Source organism: Lichenostomus cassidix, chromosome 1Aa (assembly GCF_008360975.1).
Source record: "Lichenostomus cassidix isolate B80296 chromosome 1Aa, HeHo_3.0, whole genome shotgun sequence".
Taxonomy (NCBI): domain Eukaryota; kingdom Metazoa; phylum Chordata; class Aves; order Passeriformes; family Meliphagidae; genus Lichenostomus; species Lichenostomus cassidix.
In genome coordinates, this window is record NC_139480.1 from 44,933,719 (window position 1) to 44,952,864 (window position 19,146).

The 19,146-nt window shown below is 36.8% G+C and overlaps 1 protein-coding gene across 9 annotated transcripts in view; it reads right to left on the minus strand.

Moving 5' to 3' along the window:
• The window catches only part of ANKS1B (ankyrin repeat and sterile alpha motif domain containing 1B), a 397,467-nt gene that overhangs the window by 242,349 nt on the left and 135,972 nt on the right, over nt 1-19,146 (minus strand). For all 9 annotated transcript variants that reach the window (XM_085047083.1, XM_085047078.1, XM_085047079.1 and 6 more), the window contains one exon: nt 6,261-6,441. In XM_085047083.1, the coding sequence (XP_084903209.1) occupies nt 6,261-6,441 (181 nt within the window). The remainder of the gene's footprint in view (nt 1-6,260; nt 6,442-19,146) is intronic.

Consider the following 19,146-nt stretch of genomic DNA (forward strand, 5'->3'; position numbering starts at 1 on the left):
AATCTGCAGCATCATGACAGAACTGCTCTATTTCCTACCTTCCTCCTTGCCAGACTGAGGCCTAAGAATACAGGCTTTCAAAATTAGTAAATATATCTTAAATATTACAAGGGATTCCCTCCCCCCCCACCCCATATTGTCAACAGTTGCTAAGTGGCTTTATTTATAGTAAGCAAATAATGTGGGTGAAAAGAGCAAATCCTGTGAAGAATAGCCATTTAAAGAAAAGATAGGGAAGCACATGGCTCAACACATGCCTTGCCACATGTGGTCAGATGGTTCAGAATTTGATTTGAAAATAGATAAGCTGTTCGTGTCATCTCTTCTTTGATTAACACATCCAGTGCTATATCTGACAACAGGGATCTGAGACCCATCTGCAGTTTTATTCCCTCAATATGCTTGCAACAAATTGTCTTTTTTTCATATTACTTTACCATTTCTTAGCAATCAGAATGTCCACATAGTGAGTGACATGTGAGACAGCATGTTTGGAGAGCAGGTTCACATGAACAACTAAGTGAGTTAAGCACAGATAATACCCTTTAGCCTGAGAAAAGACTGAATGACAACACAGCAGAGGCATTATTTAAGGGCTGGGTAACAATTTAATGAACTTAACATTGGAATAATATAGCTAATTCCAAGGAGATTATTATTAAATTCAGGTGGCATGAGATTTAGGGGCATATTGCATCTAATGATTCAGGCAAGCACTAGCACAAACCAGTTTATTGGAAAAAGGTATACTGTTTTTGACTGGAACAATAGGAATTGGTTTCACCCACAGCTTTCCTGGTATTGCCTCAGAAGACCTTTCTGCCACCAGATTTTGGGACATGTTGAGATATTTGTAAGGCTGAGGAGCTGAGATATAATTACAATGAGCTTCATTAAATATGTTGCTTTGAAACTGGACTGTGCAAAGACAATAACAGTAAACAAAGACAAGTTTATAATATTAATCAACCCTCAATCTCTCTGTTCCTGTGGGACAGAGAGATGTCTTGCCTTGGATAACTGTGCAAAGGCTCAAATTAGAAGCAGCGAGAAGAAGGGCAACATAAGGAGACCCAAACATGCTACATCTGCTGGACAAGTTAATTAGAACAAAAAATAAACTGTATGGGACAGTACTGAGTATGAACCCCATCAGCAGTTCCTGGAATAGCGCTACTATGTCTTACTAATTGAACTCAGTTGAATTTAGCTACAAATTATAGGGGAAAACAGATAATCTTCACAGATGAAAAGGTTCAAATTTACCTGTTTTGAAGAATGTCTTGGCAGAAGTTGTTGCACTGTAATCAAGAGGATGATGAAGAAAATTAAAAACCAGAGAAAAGAGGCCTTGCATTTGACCTCAAGTTGGTACAGACTGGTAATACCAGCTTGATCAGATATTTCCTCACTGGATGTACAGGTGTCCATATAAAGGAGATGGGAGTGCTTTATCTACCAAAATTTGTTGATTGTTCTTATTTCTTCATAAGCCAGTATTTCCCTCTTTTTGTTTCACTGGAAAAATCATGCAGTCTTTTACCAATTAGTTAACTATTGTTAACAAAGTGTACCATGCACTTGCATACAGCATGTCTAAAAAAATGCTCGGGCAATAAAATTTATTTTCTTCTTTGTATTCCTTTCATTTTGTATTTCACCTCATTGAAGAAACAAGGCTTGAACAGTCTACATTGACATCACAGTTTGATCTTTTCATGTCAGCTTTTAATAAATGAGATATTTGAATGAGAAAGTAATGTTGACAAATACATGACCTACTTCAAAGAGCAGCATTGCCATTGTCACATAAAGAAACATTCCTGCAGCAGAATAAATTCTGACTGTATCTAGGAATACAACGTAGCCAAGAATTTCAGGACAGGTTTCTGAAACAAGTTTCTCATTCTAATATGCTGAATTTCTTGATTCTCTCAAAAGGGAAAGACAAAACTGCAAATTTTAAGCTTCTAGGGATGCTTTTGCTTCTGAAATAGGGCTTGTGAGACAGAACAATTTCATCAGATATGCACTGTAAAGAAAGATATGAAGACACTTCTAGAAGAAATCTAAGGTGTGAATCAAATATACCTTTTGAAAAGTAGAAGAGAAAAAATTATAATCTACATATTAAATTCCTGAATTTCCATTCTGGGCTGTTTTAAGGAAATATGTAATCTCCTTAGATGATTTAAATAATGTCTCTCACAGTCAGAGAACAAGGCATGTAAAAGTAGTAACAATTACATTAAGGTCCTCTCCAGTGGAGACAGACTTTCTAACTGAGAGATAAACTTGGTGAATACTTCTGAGTACCACAAGATGAGGAAAAAACTGCATCCTCTTTTACGAGTGGCATGCTGAACTTACTGAAAATGTACAGATTTTCATGGCCTGAAAATAAAGATTATTATGAGATTACTTTGAGACATCTGCTGACATTTTTTCTGCATACATGAATCTGAGTACAGACCTATTTTGTGATATGAAATAGATCAAGAACCTCTGCAGAACTGTCTTTTTAATTTCACGGCCCAATTATACTGTGGACAAGAAGACATAATGAAATTATATGGGTTAGAGAAAGATCCATTATTCCGACTGATCAAGCAAAAATGTAAAAGAAAATTATCCAGAGTGACAATTTCAGCTGTAAGTGTTGATTGTGCCAAGCTGATGTTACCAAAATGGCCACAATTTTGTCACCTTCAATCTTTAAGATTTACAGTTTCAAGAGAACTCGAGGGATGTATGTAACAAGGCAAGCAGATCTACGTTAGAGAGGCATTTCCATAAAAGCCCAGGCTGCCCTCTCCTGGAGTGAATTATCTTGCACATCCCGTGGTCTTAGCTCATGGTCAAAGTTACATGAGGAACATCTCACCAACAACAATCATCTGATTATCAGGGATTTAATTTTTCATTTGTGTTATCTTACAGAACACCTATTAAACACATATTCTGATGATCAAGAAATTACAGACATCTTGCTGAGACAGATTTACATACAAAAATGACCTCTCTGTGCAATGAAGTGGTCTCACTTTTACTATAGTAACTTTCTACACTGCTGTGTGCAGTACCTGACAGTACTGGGATGCAGTGACCTCCAGCGTGAGGTGAAATGCAGCACTGTAAAAGCATGACCTTTCACTCAGAATTCGAGAATGCTTCTATGAAGTCAATGACCCAGCTTCAGGAAAAGCCCTGAGAGCAGGTCACACCAAGGCTGCATTCCATAGTCTGCCCTACACATCCTGGAGTGAGGGAAGTGTTCCCATCAACTTGTTGCAGGTTCTTCCACTAGCTAAAGCTCAAAACAAACAATAGAACCTTTATCCTTACATCAGGCAAGCTGATACTGTGGTATCTCCTGCCATCCATCCATGCAACTTACACGGCTTGTTTGCTCTACAAGGCCATCTGATCCCAAAGCTGAAGCATATATTGACCATTATGTAGTAAATTTATTTACCATAATTTATAATTTAATTTAATTTATAATAAAAATATTATATATATGGCCTGTTCTCCAGATAATTAATTGGAAATATTGTCATATGCTGTCATTTGGATAAAATATAGCTGTAGGAGAGTTCAGTGATTTTCTATCTGATAGAAATACACTTCTTAAAAATTGGGACCTCTGTTTCAAATCAGGCAATGAAGGGAATTAGCAAACACCAAGAGTAAAACAGCGATCCCCAAACATAAAAAGGAGCTTTCTCTAAGCCATCAACAAGAGGTTGATTCTTCTTTGGCAGCAGACTACTGAGGTAAAGGTAAAATGATGAAGATGTTAGAATTAGAATAACTACTTTGTTGTATTCATCTCTCACTTTTATCTGAATGATAACGAATCATTGCAAGTTTCCTGAAGGAAACATAAAAAGCACTGAAATTGAGTAGGGAAATACTGATGCTTTATTTAGATGGCAGTTTCTGATTTAGAAATCCTGTAAAAAGCATTCTGATTGTTTCACTCCAATGAACAAAAATCCTCAATTAGTATTAAAATAAACATTCTTTTAAGATGCAGATCTTCCATGAATTTTCAGAAGATTATATTTAGGTCATGTGAGAATTTTATTTGTCACTGTAAATCTCGAAAAGGAACAAGGAAACTCTCAGTGAAACAAGAGCTAGCTAAAGCAGAGGAAACTGTAGCAGAACACAGAACACTCTTTCTGCTGCTCCTTGCTGACCATTATTATTCATGGTTCAGTTTTAACATTCTAGATAAGAGACAAGCCCTAAAGATTTTCCAAGACAATTTTCATCTGTTCTTTCCAGATTTTGTTATTCCCTTTCCACAGTAGTACTCCTTGTCTCTTGCAGAGTTACCAAAAGGAAGTAAATGATGAAAGTAAAATGTTGGTTTTCTTTGTTCAGGCTAATATTACATCTAATATGTGATCCTACATATTATTTAAATAATTCTAGGATACCAGCTGAGAATGGAGGGTGGAATTGTAATTTTGCTATAATAATTTCATTTGCTAATGGTAAATTAATGATTTATTGATGGTAGAATGTACTCTTGAGGAGGTTGCAGAAGATGACCTGAGGTTCAGCCATTTTGCTCTTATTTTTTCTTAGCTTTCTAGGCAGAGATAAGAGGAAATTCAGCTTTCACTCAATCCATAAATCAAATCACCCACAAATTAGAAACATAACATTCTAATAAGCATGAGCTTATAGTCTCAATATCAGAAAAAATTAAATGTAGTAATTAGAAGTTACTGAGTGCAGTCAATGTTAAATTTAACCAAAGAAGATAAGAGTCAAGCGAATCCAGATACTATGAAGAAGTTTAACAGAATCGCACAAAAGCAAAAATCTGGAGAAGTTAATTATCTAACGCCAGTGAATGTTCTTTCTGTTTTCTTATCTTTGCTTTTAAACATCAGGAAATATGTAGTATCATTCAACCAAGCAGAATAAAATTGTGATTGCTGAAGAGAATTTACAGTAGAAAAAAACACCAACAGAAAACACCCAAAACCTTAAATAATCAAATGACCCCAGCCCTACAAATAAAAGATACTATTCAAATTATTTCTATTTAAGTTTGAAAATATTTGCTATATCCATGATATAAGCCCATTCTTGTAGTTTCAAAGTTAATGACACATACTATCTTTGTTTATATCATAGTCCAAAAACTCAATGTGAATTACTTCTGATCATTTAAACTCTCTCTTCATCAAAGAAGATAGGATTTCTCACTCTTATTTCACAATAGTTCCCTAATAATATAGTTTTCTACTGATCTGGCTAGGAAACTAATTTTTTTATCATTTAAAAACATTACTTTTCAGAATTTTTAAACTCTACCAACTAGGAATGAAGGGAATTCCTCTCATTGCAAGATCATGCTAAAGAAGCCAATTGATAAGTTTGTCCTGAATTTCAACATTTGTATTATTTTTATTTTACAGTAATCCGCACCTGTTTATATTTTAAACACAGTATCCCCTTAAAACGTGATCTGCAGATCCCATAAACTAGCTATCAAAGGTATTTGTTTCAATACATCAGCTTTCCCACCTACTATATCCTTCTGCTACAACTTTAGCCTAAATAAAGCAACTTGCATATGGAGTTTGAAGGAACAAGCTAAATGCTTGGTTTACTGACAATTTCCCACTCCTGAAGTTTTGATCTATGAAAAAGAAAATACCTTAACCCTTTATAAAGCATTTTCATATTGTATAGCTCTGTTTACCGATAAAACCTTCCCTGTTACAATCACACTATCACTCCATTCAACTCCTATCATCAGAGCAAATGCACTGAAGTTTTACTTTAATGGATTGTATTATTACTGCAGAAACAATCGCAGGTTTCTTAGAAACCTTCTCTTCCACATCTTTACTGGTGGTTGCATAATGATTTCTAATTACATTTTTTTCAACTTATAATTCTTATTGGAGTATATTCACCACACAATGAGGAAAGTAGATGTACAAATCATCATAATATCAAAAGCTACAATACCTAAATTCTAGACAAGTCTGTAAAAAACAGCTTTGTTTATTTAAAATATAATATTCAGGAAAAAAATATGTTTCATAATATTGGTCATAAAATATCAGAACTCTTTGTAGAGTAGCAGGGAAAAAAAATCAGGGTTAATTTGTGTATTTATGGCAAATGTATTTAACTACCAAAGACAACAAAAATTCCAACTTGAACCCAAAGACCTAAAGTTTTATAAAGTTTTGTTGACAGGCAAAGTAAGTTTTTTTTTTCTATACCTGGAAGTTCTTTCTCTTCAAGACTGTATTCCAGAGATCCAAGGGAATAATTAGCTGGACTGATTGCAGGAGTAGAAATAAAACTTGCACAGCCAATGGATGGGTTGATTTCAAAATAATTGTGGCTGTGATTCATTCGGTGAAATTCCAGAGAAGATACTATGGATGTACGTTGCTTTGGCTACAAGAAAAATAGAAGTTTGGCATGAAAATACAGACTTTTTGTATAGTATTTATTACTTGACATTTAATAAACCTATCTTTCTCTGTTTTTACTGTTTTTATTTGGCTCAAAGGTTATATTAGTTAAAATCACTTCATATGACAAGCTGTGGTGTGTAGAGATCATTTCCTTCCAAAATCTGGATTAATCTTTATTAGAAAAAAAACATGTCTTCATTCTAATCAATTTAATTCAACATAAAATAGGCTTTTACAGCCTTGCATATAATAATTGCAAATTATCTTTTGATAAGAAAGGGAGCTCTTCACCAGCTGCATTTCTGGGTACATCTTGCAAAATAATTAGAGCGCTGATGCCTGTATAATGAAATTTACTAAATAATACCAAGTGCCCATCACTCGAAAGCAACCCTCTGCTGTTTATTCCATTTATGAATATGCTTCAAATATTCAAAGACTGAAATGTCTGGAAGCTTAAGGGAAAAGTGTCAGCTTCAAACACATACTTGAAAATCAAACTTTCTGCATGAGTTTTCATGGAACAGCTAAAAAAACTGGCACTACTTTATTTCAAAAACTTACTTTTGAACTGAACCTCTGAGCAGACCCCATTTAATAGTTGTGCTTTGGATCACAGAGCAGTTTCAGAACACGAGAAACTAATTTCTTTTGGGTGGATCTACATATCAGATGTAGAAACTAAATCTATACAGTGTGATCATCAGGTCAGCAACAACTTTTTCACTACAGATTTATTACCATTGCACTGCCCTACTTACTAGTACAGACACAAGCCTACTGCTTGATATCATGAGTTACAAGCCACAGACCACTGCTGGTTTGCAATGTCATGTGAAATAGTCTGTTGCAGCACTCATTTGGCTCCATACCCAAAATACCTTAACCCCTTGATGCTCCTTGCTGCTTCAAGATCAATGACCTGAAACATTAAACATCTCCAAAACAGAAGAGTCCCTGATCCCACATTTATAGCTGTCTGTATATTTATTTCACAATAGTGGAAAACGTCTCAGAAAATGCTACCACCGAAAACTAAAGCTGGACAAAAATAGAAACAAGAGAGTAAAAAATGTTTTGTCTCTTCCTGTTCTAGCATTTTAGGCTTAACAGATCAGAATATTTCTAAGGGTCAAGAAGTTGTTCCTTATTAGTATCAAGACCTAATTATTACCTTTGGGAGCGTTAAGATTTTCCTTGGACCATGAAGGTATTCACCATCTCTTGCTTAGAACTACCTGTTAAAATACAATCTATCCCAGTGGAGTAATTTTCAAATTTGTTTCTGGTTTATTTAATTTTTAATTAAATTATTGTGTTATAGAGACCGAACCAGGCGGTTTTCATTAAAAATTCACTCTTTCTATTGGAATGCCAGACTGAAAAATTCAATAGAATTAGGTGTGTGTAATGTTGATTATTTCTTAAAGTAGTGTTAGGCACCATGTAAATTAACTGTGTCCTGTTAAAACTCAGAAAAAAGGGAAATTTGGGCCATCATCTGGAATGTATCTATGCTCTATTAAGGGGATTTACTTTCTTTAATAATTAAAACCAGTTACTGCTTTGAAAGTCTAACTCCTAGGTCTAGTAATTTCATAGGAGAGTTCAATGAACAGGGACAGACTCCAACATCAAACAGTGTGGCTGAAAGTCATTGTTTGGGATCTGAGCCAAAATAACTCTCAGATCAGACCAAAAACACTCATGCGTATTAATTAAATCTAAATGGCACACTTTTGCTAGACAACAGATTCATAAATGGCTAATGATTTCCAAAACTGAAAAAGATCTCTGGTCATTTGGAAGTATGTTTCTGGCCCTTTCTCAAGCAATGGTGCCTTTGCAGATTTGCAGGGCTTCAACTCCTGAGCTGAAAAGGGGACACTTCAATTAACGTGATGTGTGGTATCTCTGGTTATTCTTAAGCTGAGACAGCTCCTCCCTAAATGGGCAGCTGGAATGGTCCAGCTTTGTCTCCCAAACCAGTTCCAAAGGCAACTGCCCTGGCCATTGTTTAGTCAGGCCATCAGCTGCCGTTTTGACTGTCTGCCCCTTTCTTGGAGGCAAAACAGCAGCATCTGATACACCATTTGGCCTTTTACTATCTTATTTTGGGCTTGGGCATTATTATTATTAATTCAGAGAAACATATCTCAGTTTAATATGTCTTTCCAACCTAAGGCTTCTGCAGAGAACCTCACTCAACCTCTAGTAACTAACTCTAATAAACTCTAAATGCTACAGCATTACACTGCTGCTATACCGTTTGGAGTTAACAAGGTCCATCGACATGTACCAATAATTTATCCATAACTAGACAGGAATCCAGCATCTAAGCCTTTCTAGCTAACTAAGAAAGTACAGGAACTAGAGGAATCTTTTGCACTTTTGCAGTGTCTTGTAAAATGTTATGCTGTTAAAGTACACTAATTGTTCATTAATATATATGCTATGAAAGAATCAGTAAACCAGTTTGTGTTGAGTGCATCTCTCTGCCTTTGTCGCTCTAAAGTACCATTTGCACAAAAACAAAACAAAACAAACAAAAAAATAACCCAAAGGAAAAACCTAGCAGAAATGAATGATTCTTTTTTCTACAATTAGGATTAAATTCCATTCCAGTTTTAGACAACTAAATTGACAGCATAGCTATTGCTATCTACCCTAGTTATTTAAGCTCCCACAGCATATTGAGATCAGTCAATTGAGATCTGGTCAATAAAATCAAGATCTAGTCACCACCATCAAGAGTTCAGAGAACAATTCATCTCACCCCAGTCCCCTTGGTATTAAATCCCTTGCCTTAATGCAGGTATCTACCATCACTGTGGATTCCTCAGGGCATCCCACATGGCCTCCAGCTGCCATTCAGAAGAGAGCAGGTTTCCCCTGTCTGTGCCCTGTACCATATTTGACAGCCTCCAGATGCATTTCAAAGACACCTTTATAACACCTCAAATGACGACAAAGTCCTACTTTTAGGGAACTGAATGGAATCCTGCATCTGTCCTAAGCATGATAGGAGATTAGATATCTAAATCAGACAGAGATTCATGTTTCAGTCCCAGATTTAATCCACTTCTAGCTCACATCTAGACACACTCTAGAAATCTTTTCTTAGAATCTTATGTCAAACTCCAGCCTTACTGGCAGTAACCTTGTTTTGCTGCATTGCATCTGCCAAAGCCACCGTTTGAGTACATTTACCAAGAACTCTTGAGATAGGTTCTGAAAAATTCTAAGAAGATTATTTACTATATGGAACACTGTAACTCAGTCAGGTCAAGATTTCATAGCTGCGAAACACAAACACAAAACTCTGTCCCAAAGAGATAATGCTTCTTTCACTCTTCAAAGCCAGCTTTGTCATTACTTGCCTTCCTTATACTACTCCAAAGGTCTGGACGTGCTTAGACAACCCTTGTGAAATTGTGGTACACTTATGGCTTCATTTCACCCCAACAAGCATGCTACACAGCATGCAGATTTGTCCTTAAGTAGATTTTTATTCAGTATTCATGTGTTTAATTTACTTGTTATGTGTAAATCTCTTTTATGACTGATACTTACTTTTAAGATATTTCTTCACAAATATTATTTTAATTGTCATAATACCAACCTAGAAAATCCTACACCATCCTAAAACATCCTAAAACCAAATCATGCTAATGAATAAATCAATCTTTTCTGTGCATAAGCAAAAAGGTATCAATACTAATCTTTAAAGATATTGCAATACTAAGATTTAAATAACTTTTAAATCAGGTCTAATAATAAGAATATTTTCATGTTCAGTCTTTAGTGAACATATATCAATGAAAGACACCCCTCTGAAACTGCAAAAACAGGAAAGGCATCAAATACATGTATTGAATTGCCTTTCAATTAAAAAGACAAGTAAGGACTTAGTGCTTCCACAAATGGAATTTGCATGCAAATTCTGTAATGCAAACATGACTGGCACGTAACACTAGGAGCACGAAAGGGATCATTCAAATATTTCTTACAACATTTAGCAAAGGCAGGAGGGCAAGATTCATTTGTCAATATAACACTAAAATATTTCTTCAGCTTTGAAGTACAAGTTACTGCAATACAAGCTTCTGACTTCACCTTCTTTTACCTTTGGGATTTGTGTACATCGCACCATCACAGTCTTAAAAAAATTAATTCTCACAACACTCTGTACTATGGCAGAGCTAGTAGCCCCATTTTACAGATGCTGAACAAGAGTATAGAGCTTTCCCAAAGGACAGATGTGTGGTTTGTCAAATCACTGAGAACCAATGAGCCTAAGGAAATTCTGCATTTCACAAAACCTGCCAAATTCCAGCTGCCCTACATAATGTAAAAACTGGTTTCAGCTGCAATATATCATGCAGAAAATCCATGACAGAATAGAGAATGGCACACACATTCTCAAATTCTAGTTAGCACATAAAATACAGACTTACCAAAGAAAGCAAGAGGCTGCAGCCCCTTCCCGCAAGCTCATCTCACATATATAACACAGTGTGAGTTCACTCATGTGGCCACATAAATTCCTCATTTTGGTACCTGCCCAGAATATTCCATTCTTTCAATTTTCTGATCAACTCACTCCTGCTTCAGAAAATCTCCTTCCTCCAGCTTCCTTCCTTCTAAAATCTTGTTCTATTTCTACACACTCACTTTCCCTTTCATAGAAATACAGAATGGTTTGAGTTGAAAGGGACATTTAAAGGCCACTAGATCCAAATCCCCTCCAATAAGCTGAGACATCTTCAAGTAGACCAGGTTGTTCAGAGCCCCATCCAATCTGACCTTGAACACTTCCAGGGATTGGGCATCCACAACTTCTCTGGGCAATTCTTTTTCTGTTTTCTCCAATCTATTGTTACATTCCTTCCAAAGCTACTTATGTTACTCTAAAATACCTTCACAGTATCCAGTTAATTCCAGTTCTGTTTGGTCTTCCAAAATGTGCTTTTCTGCTTTCTCTGTGGTTTTGTCATCAAGGTCTCTCAAACTCCCTAATGGTCCCATATCACACTGACTTTACAGTCACTACACTCCTCTCATTGTCCTTCAATGCATCCAGTTTTAACCTCTGTCCTCCCTTTCAAATATAACTTTCACATCACTTTTATGGTTTCTGTCTTTTGCCTCAATGTTCCAGCATACCACCTCTGTTTCTACCTTTGTCTCTTTTGCTCATGTACACTTATATAAAAGCCCAAACTATTCAAAATTTTCTTGGTGAAGTACAGCCTGTGACAGGACAGGCTTCTTTGTTTTCTCCTGTCTCCAGTTTGATTTGCAGAAATCATCAGGCCTGATATATTCTCATCAGTCAATACTGCTGTCAAGAACCATTTGATTTATAGGATCTGAGCTAAGGTGATCAAGTAGCCTTGAAATTGCAAAAACTGGAGATTACAATGCATCTGGGTTTGATTCATCTATGTCATCTAGAAGTGCAAGACTACATTGAATTATTACCAGACTACTGAATCAATTATTCTGTCAAGCCTCAAAATACAATGTTAAACTAGCTGAAGACACATTTTCTTTTTAATATGGTAATATAATTTTCTCTTTTTTCATTTCACAGAACTTTATCTTAAATTATGACAGTAATTAAAAATAAAATATAGGCAGTTTTGCACCCATCTTGACATTCTTGATTTAACTTGTCAACATTTTAATTTAGTTTAAGAGAAGAAAGCAGAAAACACACAGAGGCTGGCAACTAATATATCCCAAGCAGCCACAACAGGGAGTTTACAGGATCATGAGATTTGGGGAAAAAAAAAGGGGAAATAAAATGTTTTCATTGGTTTTTAACTGTAGATGCTTTTCAATACTAAAACCATAATGCATTAAAAATTTAAATTAATTTTTAATGACATCATAGTGTCAAAGTCCTAGAAATTTCTGTTTGATTGATTTTTAATGTATAGAAAGGCACTGCTCACATCCTGCATGAGAGGCACATGCATACTACTTTACAGTAATCTCGTGGGCCCTCAGCATACTTCGATCATTCCCCTGTCAGTGACATGCTCAGGACTGACACAGACTCAGCTCTTTTCTGCAGCCTGTGGTCAGGAAGCTGTGCTGTGTGGTCCTGGGTACCAGACAGAAACACAGTGCTTTCTGTTCTCCTCTGCATATTATTCTAGTTCTGCTTCAGAATTCCTCCACTGGAGTATGGAATTAACGGTCAGAATGTTGCTGCCCCTTGGTCTTATCTCAGATGGCAAACCAGACAGGAAATAGATAAGGGAAAAAGTTGATCTTCCCCCGGTTTCTATTTTCCTTGCCTTCTACTTTTATTTCAGTTGCAACCATATTGCAGCTGTGGGTTCTGAGGATCAGCAATCCTGAATGCCAAAAACTGCAACACCTTTGGAGTGGTTTCTCTCCTTGACAGATGTGACCAGATTTTGAATATACACAATTATACCTCCCCTGGGAAAACACTGCTTGAAATGAAATACAAATAGAAAGAGATAAATTCAGTAAGTAAAAGGAATGTCTCATTCCTTAGCTATAAAAATCGTCTAACTTCCAAAGATTTAAGAAAGTGTTATTTTCACTGAAACAGTAAGAAAATGGATGTAAGACTATCTTCTTCAATAAAGCTCAGCTTCCAGCTCCTAGTAACTTCCCACTTTGAGCTGCAGATTATGAAAATTACTTGTATCATGATATTTTTATATCATAATTTTTGAAGGGCTAAGGTGATGGCTCTTTTTTTAAGCTGCATGCTACAGACAACAAACACGTGGCAATGTGCACTATCAGATGATGATAAAAGGTTCGTGAATCACAAAGGTGCTCAAAACCCCCCATACGACACAGAAACAAAGGAAAATGCTAAGAATCTAATGTAAAAAACCCATCAAGGCACAATAGGTAAGGCTTTAATCTTCTAAATTCTGAGCATGTTACTGTTTCCAAGCATTACATGTACTAGGGCAGGCCAACTGGCATGGATTTGTTCACCCCCCTACAATTAAACTTTATTCATGCCAGAGAAGGGCCTTCAAAGCAGAATTATATACCCGGAATGGTGCTTGGTCTATTCAAATCACAAATCAGGCCTGACAGTGGATATGTTTGTAGAAAAAAATTGTACAGGACCAAAATTATACCCAGGACTGTGTCCATAATACAACAGTGTAGATGACAACCTTGCAGAGCTAAAAGCCCATTTTACTAGCATAGATGTACCTTTCAGTACCTGAACTACCTTTAAAAACAGTGTTTCACCTGGTTTGTTACAAGTTCATATCACAAAAATCTTGTATATTTCTGCATGATTTGAGTTTATATTGAATCAGGAACTGCAACTTCCACAATCTCTCCAGGTAAGTAACAATCTTCAACCAAGAAAGATACATGAATGTAAAAGTGATATTCTAAAAACTTAACACTGTTGACAACAGTGTTATTCTGCTTTAATTTATACTTGTTTTTCCATATCCTGTTGAACTGTAATTAAATGCACTAACACACTGCTGTTTTCATTAGCACCCAGTACTGAGTAGAAGTGTTTATGTTTTCATATTAGCTCTAATTAAAATACCTAAATAGAATTATGTTTTGTAGTTACTTGTCAAAGGAGATCTCTTGCAATGCATCTCTATAATAATATTTTGTTTAATGTTGTTATTAAGTACTCACAGAGTATCCATTATGCTCTAAGGAATTTTTTTCCAAGTATTCTCCTCTGGAGCTGTTACATGTCTTCTATCTATAAATGCTGTGGTAAAAAGGGTGTATGGGGGGTGTTGGGGGAGATGTATGTGTAGGAATCAGTCCTGTGAGACAATTCCAACCCTAACCTCTTTTTGTGTTTTCAGTATACTCAGTATTCCAGAATAAAATAATTTCTTAATGTTTGTCCTATTTTCAGTCATGCATAGAAGAATTGCTAACCACATCTAAATGGCATTGACAGTATACCTCTCACTCTGCTTTGCTCTCTTTTTTTTCATGGACTATTTAGGACCTTTATTTTTTATTCACCATCATTAGAATGAGAAGACATCAAAGTGTGTCTTTGATTTGTATGGACATTCTCTGTCACAGAGAGAACAATCTGAAATATATTTACATACCTAGAATCAAGGTCACTGACTGCTGTCAACCACCTTAATATGCTTGCAGCCCTAAGAGATACATGCAACCTTGGAAACACTGACATCCAGGAAAAATCTCCAGACCAGCACACTAAGGATGAGTGCTACAACTACCCATCTGTGAACTGTATAATATATCTTTATTTTAGAGGGTTTAGGGAATGCTCAGCACCTTCCAGAACTTCATAAAAGCATGTACACAGGAGTGGCTTTTACCTTGGATATGATGGGTTTGATCCCCCACAAAATCGTAACTCAGTAAATTTTTTTTAAGTCTAATTAGCCTCTTCTGCTAAGCATTGACACAGCACGAAGTCCAGCACCAAAACAGCAGGAAAAGGAGTGTGCACCTGAAGAGGATGCACAGTGCGCTTGCACAGTATTTCTTCACAGTGATTTTCCTGGTTATTCCCTGCTTGGCTGAGCATATTGCAACTGGAGCTGAGCACAGAAAGCAGCTCATAGGAGAACGAAGGTCCTTGCACCCCAGCTGTACTGTGATCTCATTCAGAGAGTGGAGAGAATTTACTGTGTAACAGTGCTCTCCAGCCCTCCTTTTTATGATAAAATGTGACAAAGCAGGGCTTTTTGTGTGTGTTGCAAAACAAATTCAGTAGATGCAGCACAGAGTTCTCATGGTGTTTTGCACTGGTGCAGCAGCTCGCAGTGGGGATTTCACTGAGCTGGCAGAGACAGGGATGTGCCAACTCAAGCCAAGCATGACAAGGCATGTACTTCATTTGTGAACAACTAAGGATACCACAGCAGGGTGCTGGCATAGGGGAGGGACTGGGCAGAAATATTTTCATTGTTTCAGCATGGGGAAATAGTGACACTAATCCACTTGAAAATCCTGTTTATGGAACAATTAGTTCTGAAAATTTATTTTCTGGAACTGTGATTTTTCCAGCAGTTCCTCTAAGATGACTGTTGATTGTTTGTGTTCAAAGTAATTCCTGCACCTATCTGCAAAAAGAATGATAAATAATTTCATTGAATGTAAACTACTATCACTTTTTCAGTCAACTAGGGAGGTTCTGGAGCACACATCTCCTACAGCTGATCTGTCCATTCATGTCCAGGCTGACACAAGGAGTGCAATGTCATGGTCCCTGTCTTTCCCTATGCCTAGATGAACCACATATACACAGGTTTGACAGGCTCACTGTGCATGCAAAAATAGCTGTACACCTGGTAGCCCAAACAGGGGGATTAGGTCTGTTAGAGTCTACACATGTCCTGTAGGATTCTGTTAGAATTTGCAGAAAAAGGATGTAATTTTTTTTGCCCACTAATGTTTGAGCTATTAGCTGCTATTATATCAATAGATGTCTTAGCCAGATGAATGAGGAACCATAGGTTGAATGGCAACTTTGTTTATAGATGTTAAAAAAAGATAAATGGGAAAAAGATTACGATTCCTGTAAAGACAGCACCTCCATATCAATAAGGAAAAAAAAAAGGTATTATGATGAATAGACTATTTCAGATCATAGCAATAAAACCAGAAAGAACAAGATTATGAAATTTCATCATGTCAGAAGCATTGAAATTCTTTGTTCCTTTGTCCTCCTACCAGAAACCCTCTTTAAAGCATTGGAACAACACCTTTAGGAAATTGGGCTATTCGCATAAAATAGGGAAAATACTAATTCATTATAGATAAAATCAAAGTCACTTTTAAATAACCCACATTTAGACATCAAAAGCTGTACCTACAGCAAGATATTTGAAACATATCTTAAAAAGACAAGAAGACAACATGCAAATGCTGGCCTACATTTAATAAATAAAGGTGAGAAGTCAGAATTCAGTTTCAAGAGAATGGACCCAAGACCCACAAGTGAATAACACTGGCAAAAGAAACACTCTCATAGAAAATAGATTTTCTTTCTCCCTCTATGGATATAGTTTATTTGTCCAAATGGAGCTGAACAAATAAATAAGGAGAAGCTTATTAAATTGAGTAGTTAATACAAAAAACACATGAAGCCTCACACACAGTTCAATTTTTTCATGCTTCATCCAGACTAAGAGCTACCAGAACTCTGATAGAACAAGCAAAATTTTTAATTTTACTATCACTTTCTAAAATTACAGTTTGATAAGGTAAGTTATATTTTACTATATGTACTAATGTAACTATGTTAAAACTTGAAGGAGACTTATCTACTTTTCCTCCTACTACATCTTAGTTTTCTTAGTATACACAGGGGCATATGTCTTTAATTTGAAAGTGTATTACTTCTCAAAATCTTCATTCAATAGCAATTCATGAGTTCAAAATTTAGTAAGTCTCATCTGGAAAATCAGAAAAAAATATCAAGCAATTCCAAACCTGAGCTAAATTCTGTTTAATTCTTTTCTGCCTATATGGAAAATAGACATTCCCAGCCAGGTTTTGGGATAGCATGATTTTTCATTAAAGAAGGGGAATAATTAGGGCCAGGTTAAGAGAGGACTAGAAGGAAAAAGACAAAACAAGTTATGAGTCTCTGAGGAATCCCTTAGCTGTCCACGATCCAGGTTCATCAGGATTTACACTTTGTGCATGAAATTGTTTCTGCCTCACACTTCCCAGCTGTGGTACATTCACCCTGTCAGCTGCCAGCACAGCATCACAGCCTCCCTCCTCTTCAGCGACCCCATGAAGCAGCTGTAGCTCATGGCATCCCCCCAAAGATGCACTTGGTCTGTTAGAAGAAACCACTGCACTGTGCTAAACCTCACACTCACACCAACATCCTCAAAATTTGTCATGTGCTGAAGCACATACATACACACTTTCATGATGTGAGCTGGCACATGCACTTAGAAAAGGCCAAAGAAAACAAGAGGTAGAATGACCCCCACCTCTGCCTTCAATCTTCAGGATTCTCTTTTTCCCCTCTATGCCAGTGCCTGCCCTTACCAGACTAGTGGGAGGAAGGAATCTTTGGTCACTTCAGTTGTTGGTTCACAGAATCACAGAATTAATTAAGTTGGAAATGACATCCAAGGTGATGAACCCCACCTCGGACTGGACACCGCCATGTAAACTAGCCTATGGCACTAAGTGCCACATTCAGTCTTTTCTTAAACACCTCCAGGGATGATCACTCCACCAGGTGTGATCCATTCCAGTGTCTCATCAGCCCTTCTGCGAAGAAATTCCCCCTTATGTCCAACATAAACTTCCCCTGATGCATCTTAAGACTGTGTCCTCTCATCTTGGTTGCACACAAACACAGTGTTGCTCCTCACTGCTAGTAAACCATTATAAGCACAACCCTACAGGAAAGGTAAGTAAGGCTATAAATTAAAATAACCATATGAGTTGAAAGGCCAGACTTCCCTGGCAGTTCCATCCAAGCTGCCAAAGCCTGCCTCATGCAAAGCTGCCTGCTGAAGAGTTTCCCATTCTGCCTTCCACTGGCACTTTCCCCTGCTGGATGCACAAGACATGAGAAAGGGAGAGAAGTGACAGCTGTTTTGGAAATTTATATGATCCCTGGTTTAGATCTCTTCAAAATCAATTTATTTTGCTAGAAAAATGCAAAGAGGCCCCGGCAGCCAACAGAAAATTAATTATTTTGCATACATTGTGTAACAGTATTCATTAGCTTTACATGAGTGGTGAGAGGTCAGTCAGGAATAGAATCCCATTGTGCTACCCTTCAAAGAGCTTTCCATGTAATTGAATGGAATAAAGGAATTAAATATGCAGGCAGAAATAACACTAATGGTTAGCAAACAGCACATTGCAAATATCTACAAATTCTTTGTCTAAATCCTTGGGTTGAGATCTTAGGGGAAAGTGATTAGATAAACAACAAAAACAAAGAAAAAAAGAATACTGGGGGATGTGCATAAAACATATGTAAAAAGGAGAAGCATAATGGGATAGGAATGCTATAGCATATCCAACTTCTCATGTATTAGCACATAGACTTACAATATATATTATGCCTGTCTGTTGCTGTTTTCTGTATAGGGAGCATGCCATATGTAGGGCCACATGAGAGACATTTCAGGAAGTGTGGTAAAGTTCTGTCCATATATATCACAGAGATAGCTTTTGTTCTGCAGAACGATGAAAACACTGTGAGTCAGTAAATGGTATGATTTAAATTTGAAAATAGCTCCCCAGGATCTGCTGAATCTATTCAGAGTTAACTTGCAGGAGAACATCACCATTCAGTGTTCTGGGTCCATCTGTTGGCAATATCATGATGGAGACAGCTTTTTAAAGGCTATTTTCAATAAGCTATCACACAACAGCTTGTTTCAACAATATTTCGTTACCTTTCTGTTTGTTTGCCGCCTACTAGAAAAAACAGCTTAGAGGGAAGGAGTCATTTCAGTACTATAGACTGATGTAGGGTGGGAGGGACAGAGACACTACAGAAACAAGCAAAATGAGAAACAACTATAAAAAGAAAAAAGGAGAAGAAGCTGTTATTTTAGACCCCCTGCAATCTAGATTTAAACCAGCATGGAGAACCTGAACTACAGTGGTGCCGGAGAGGGATGGTCTGCACCAGCCAGGCCCTTGAATTATTGTGCAGTGACAG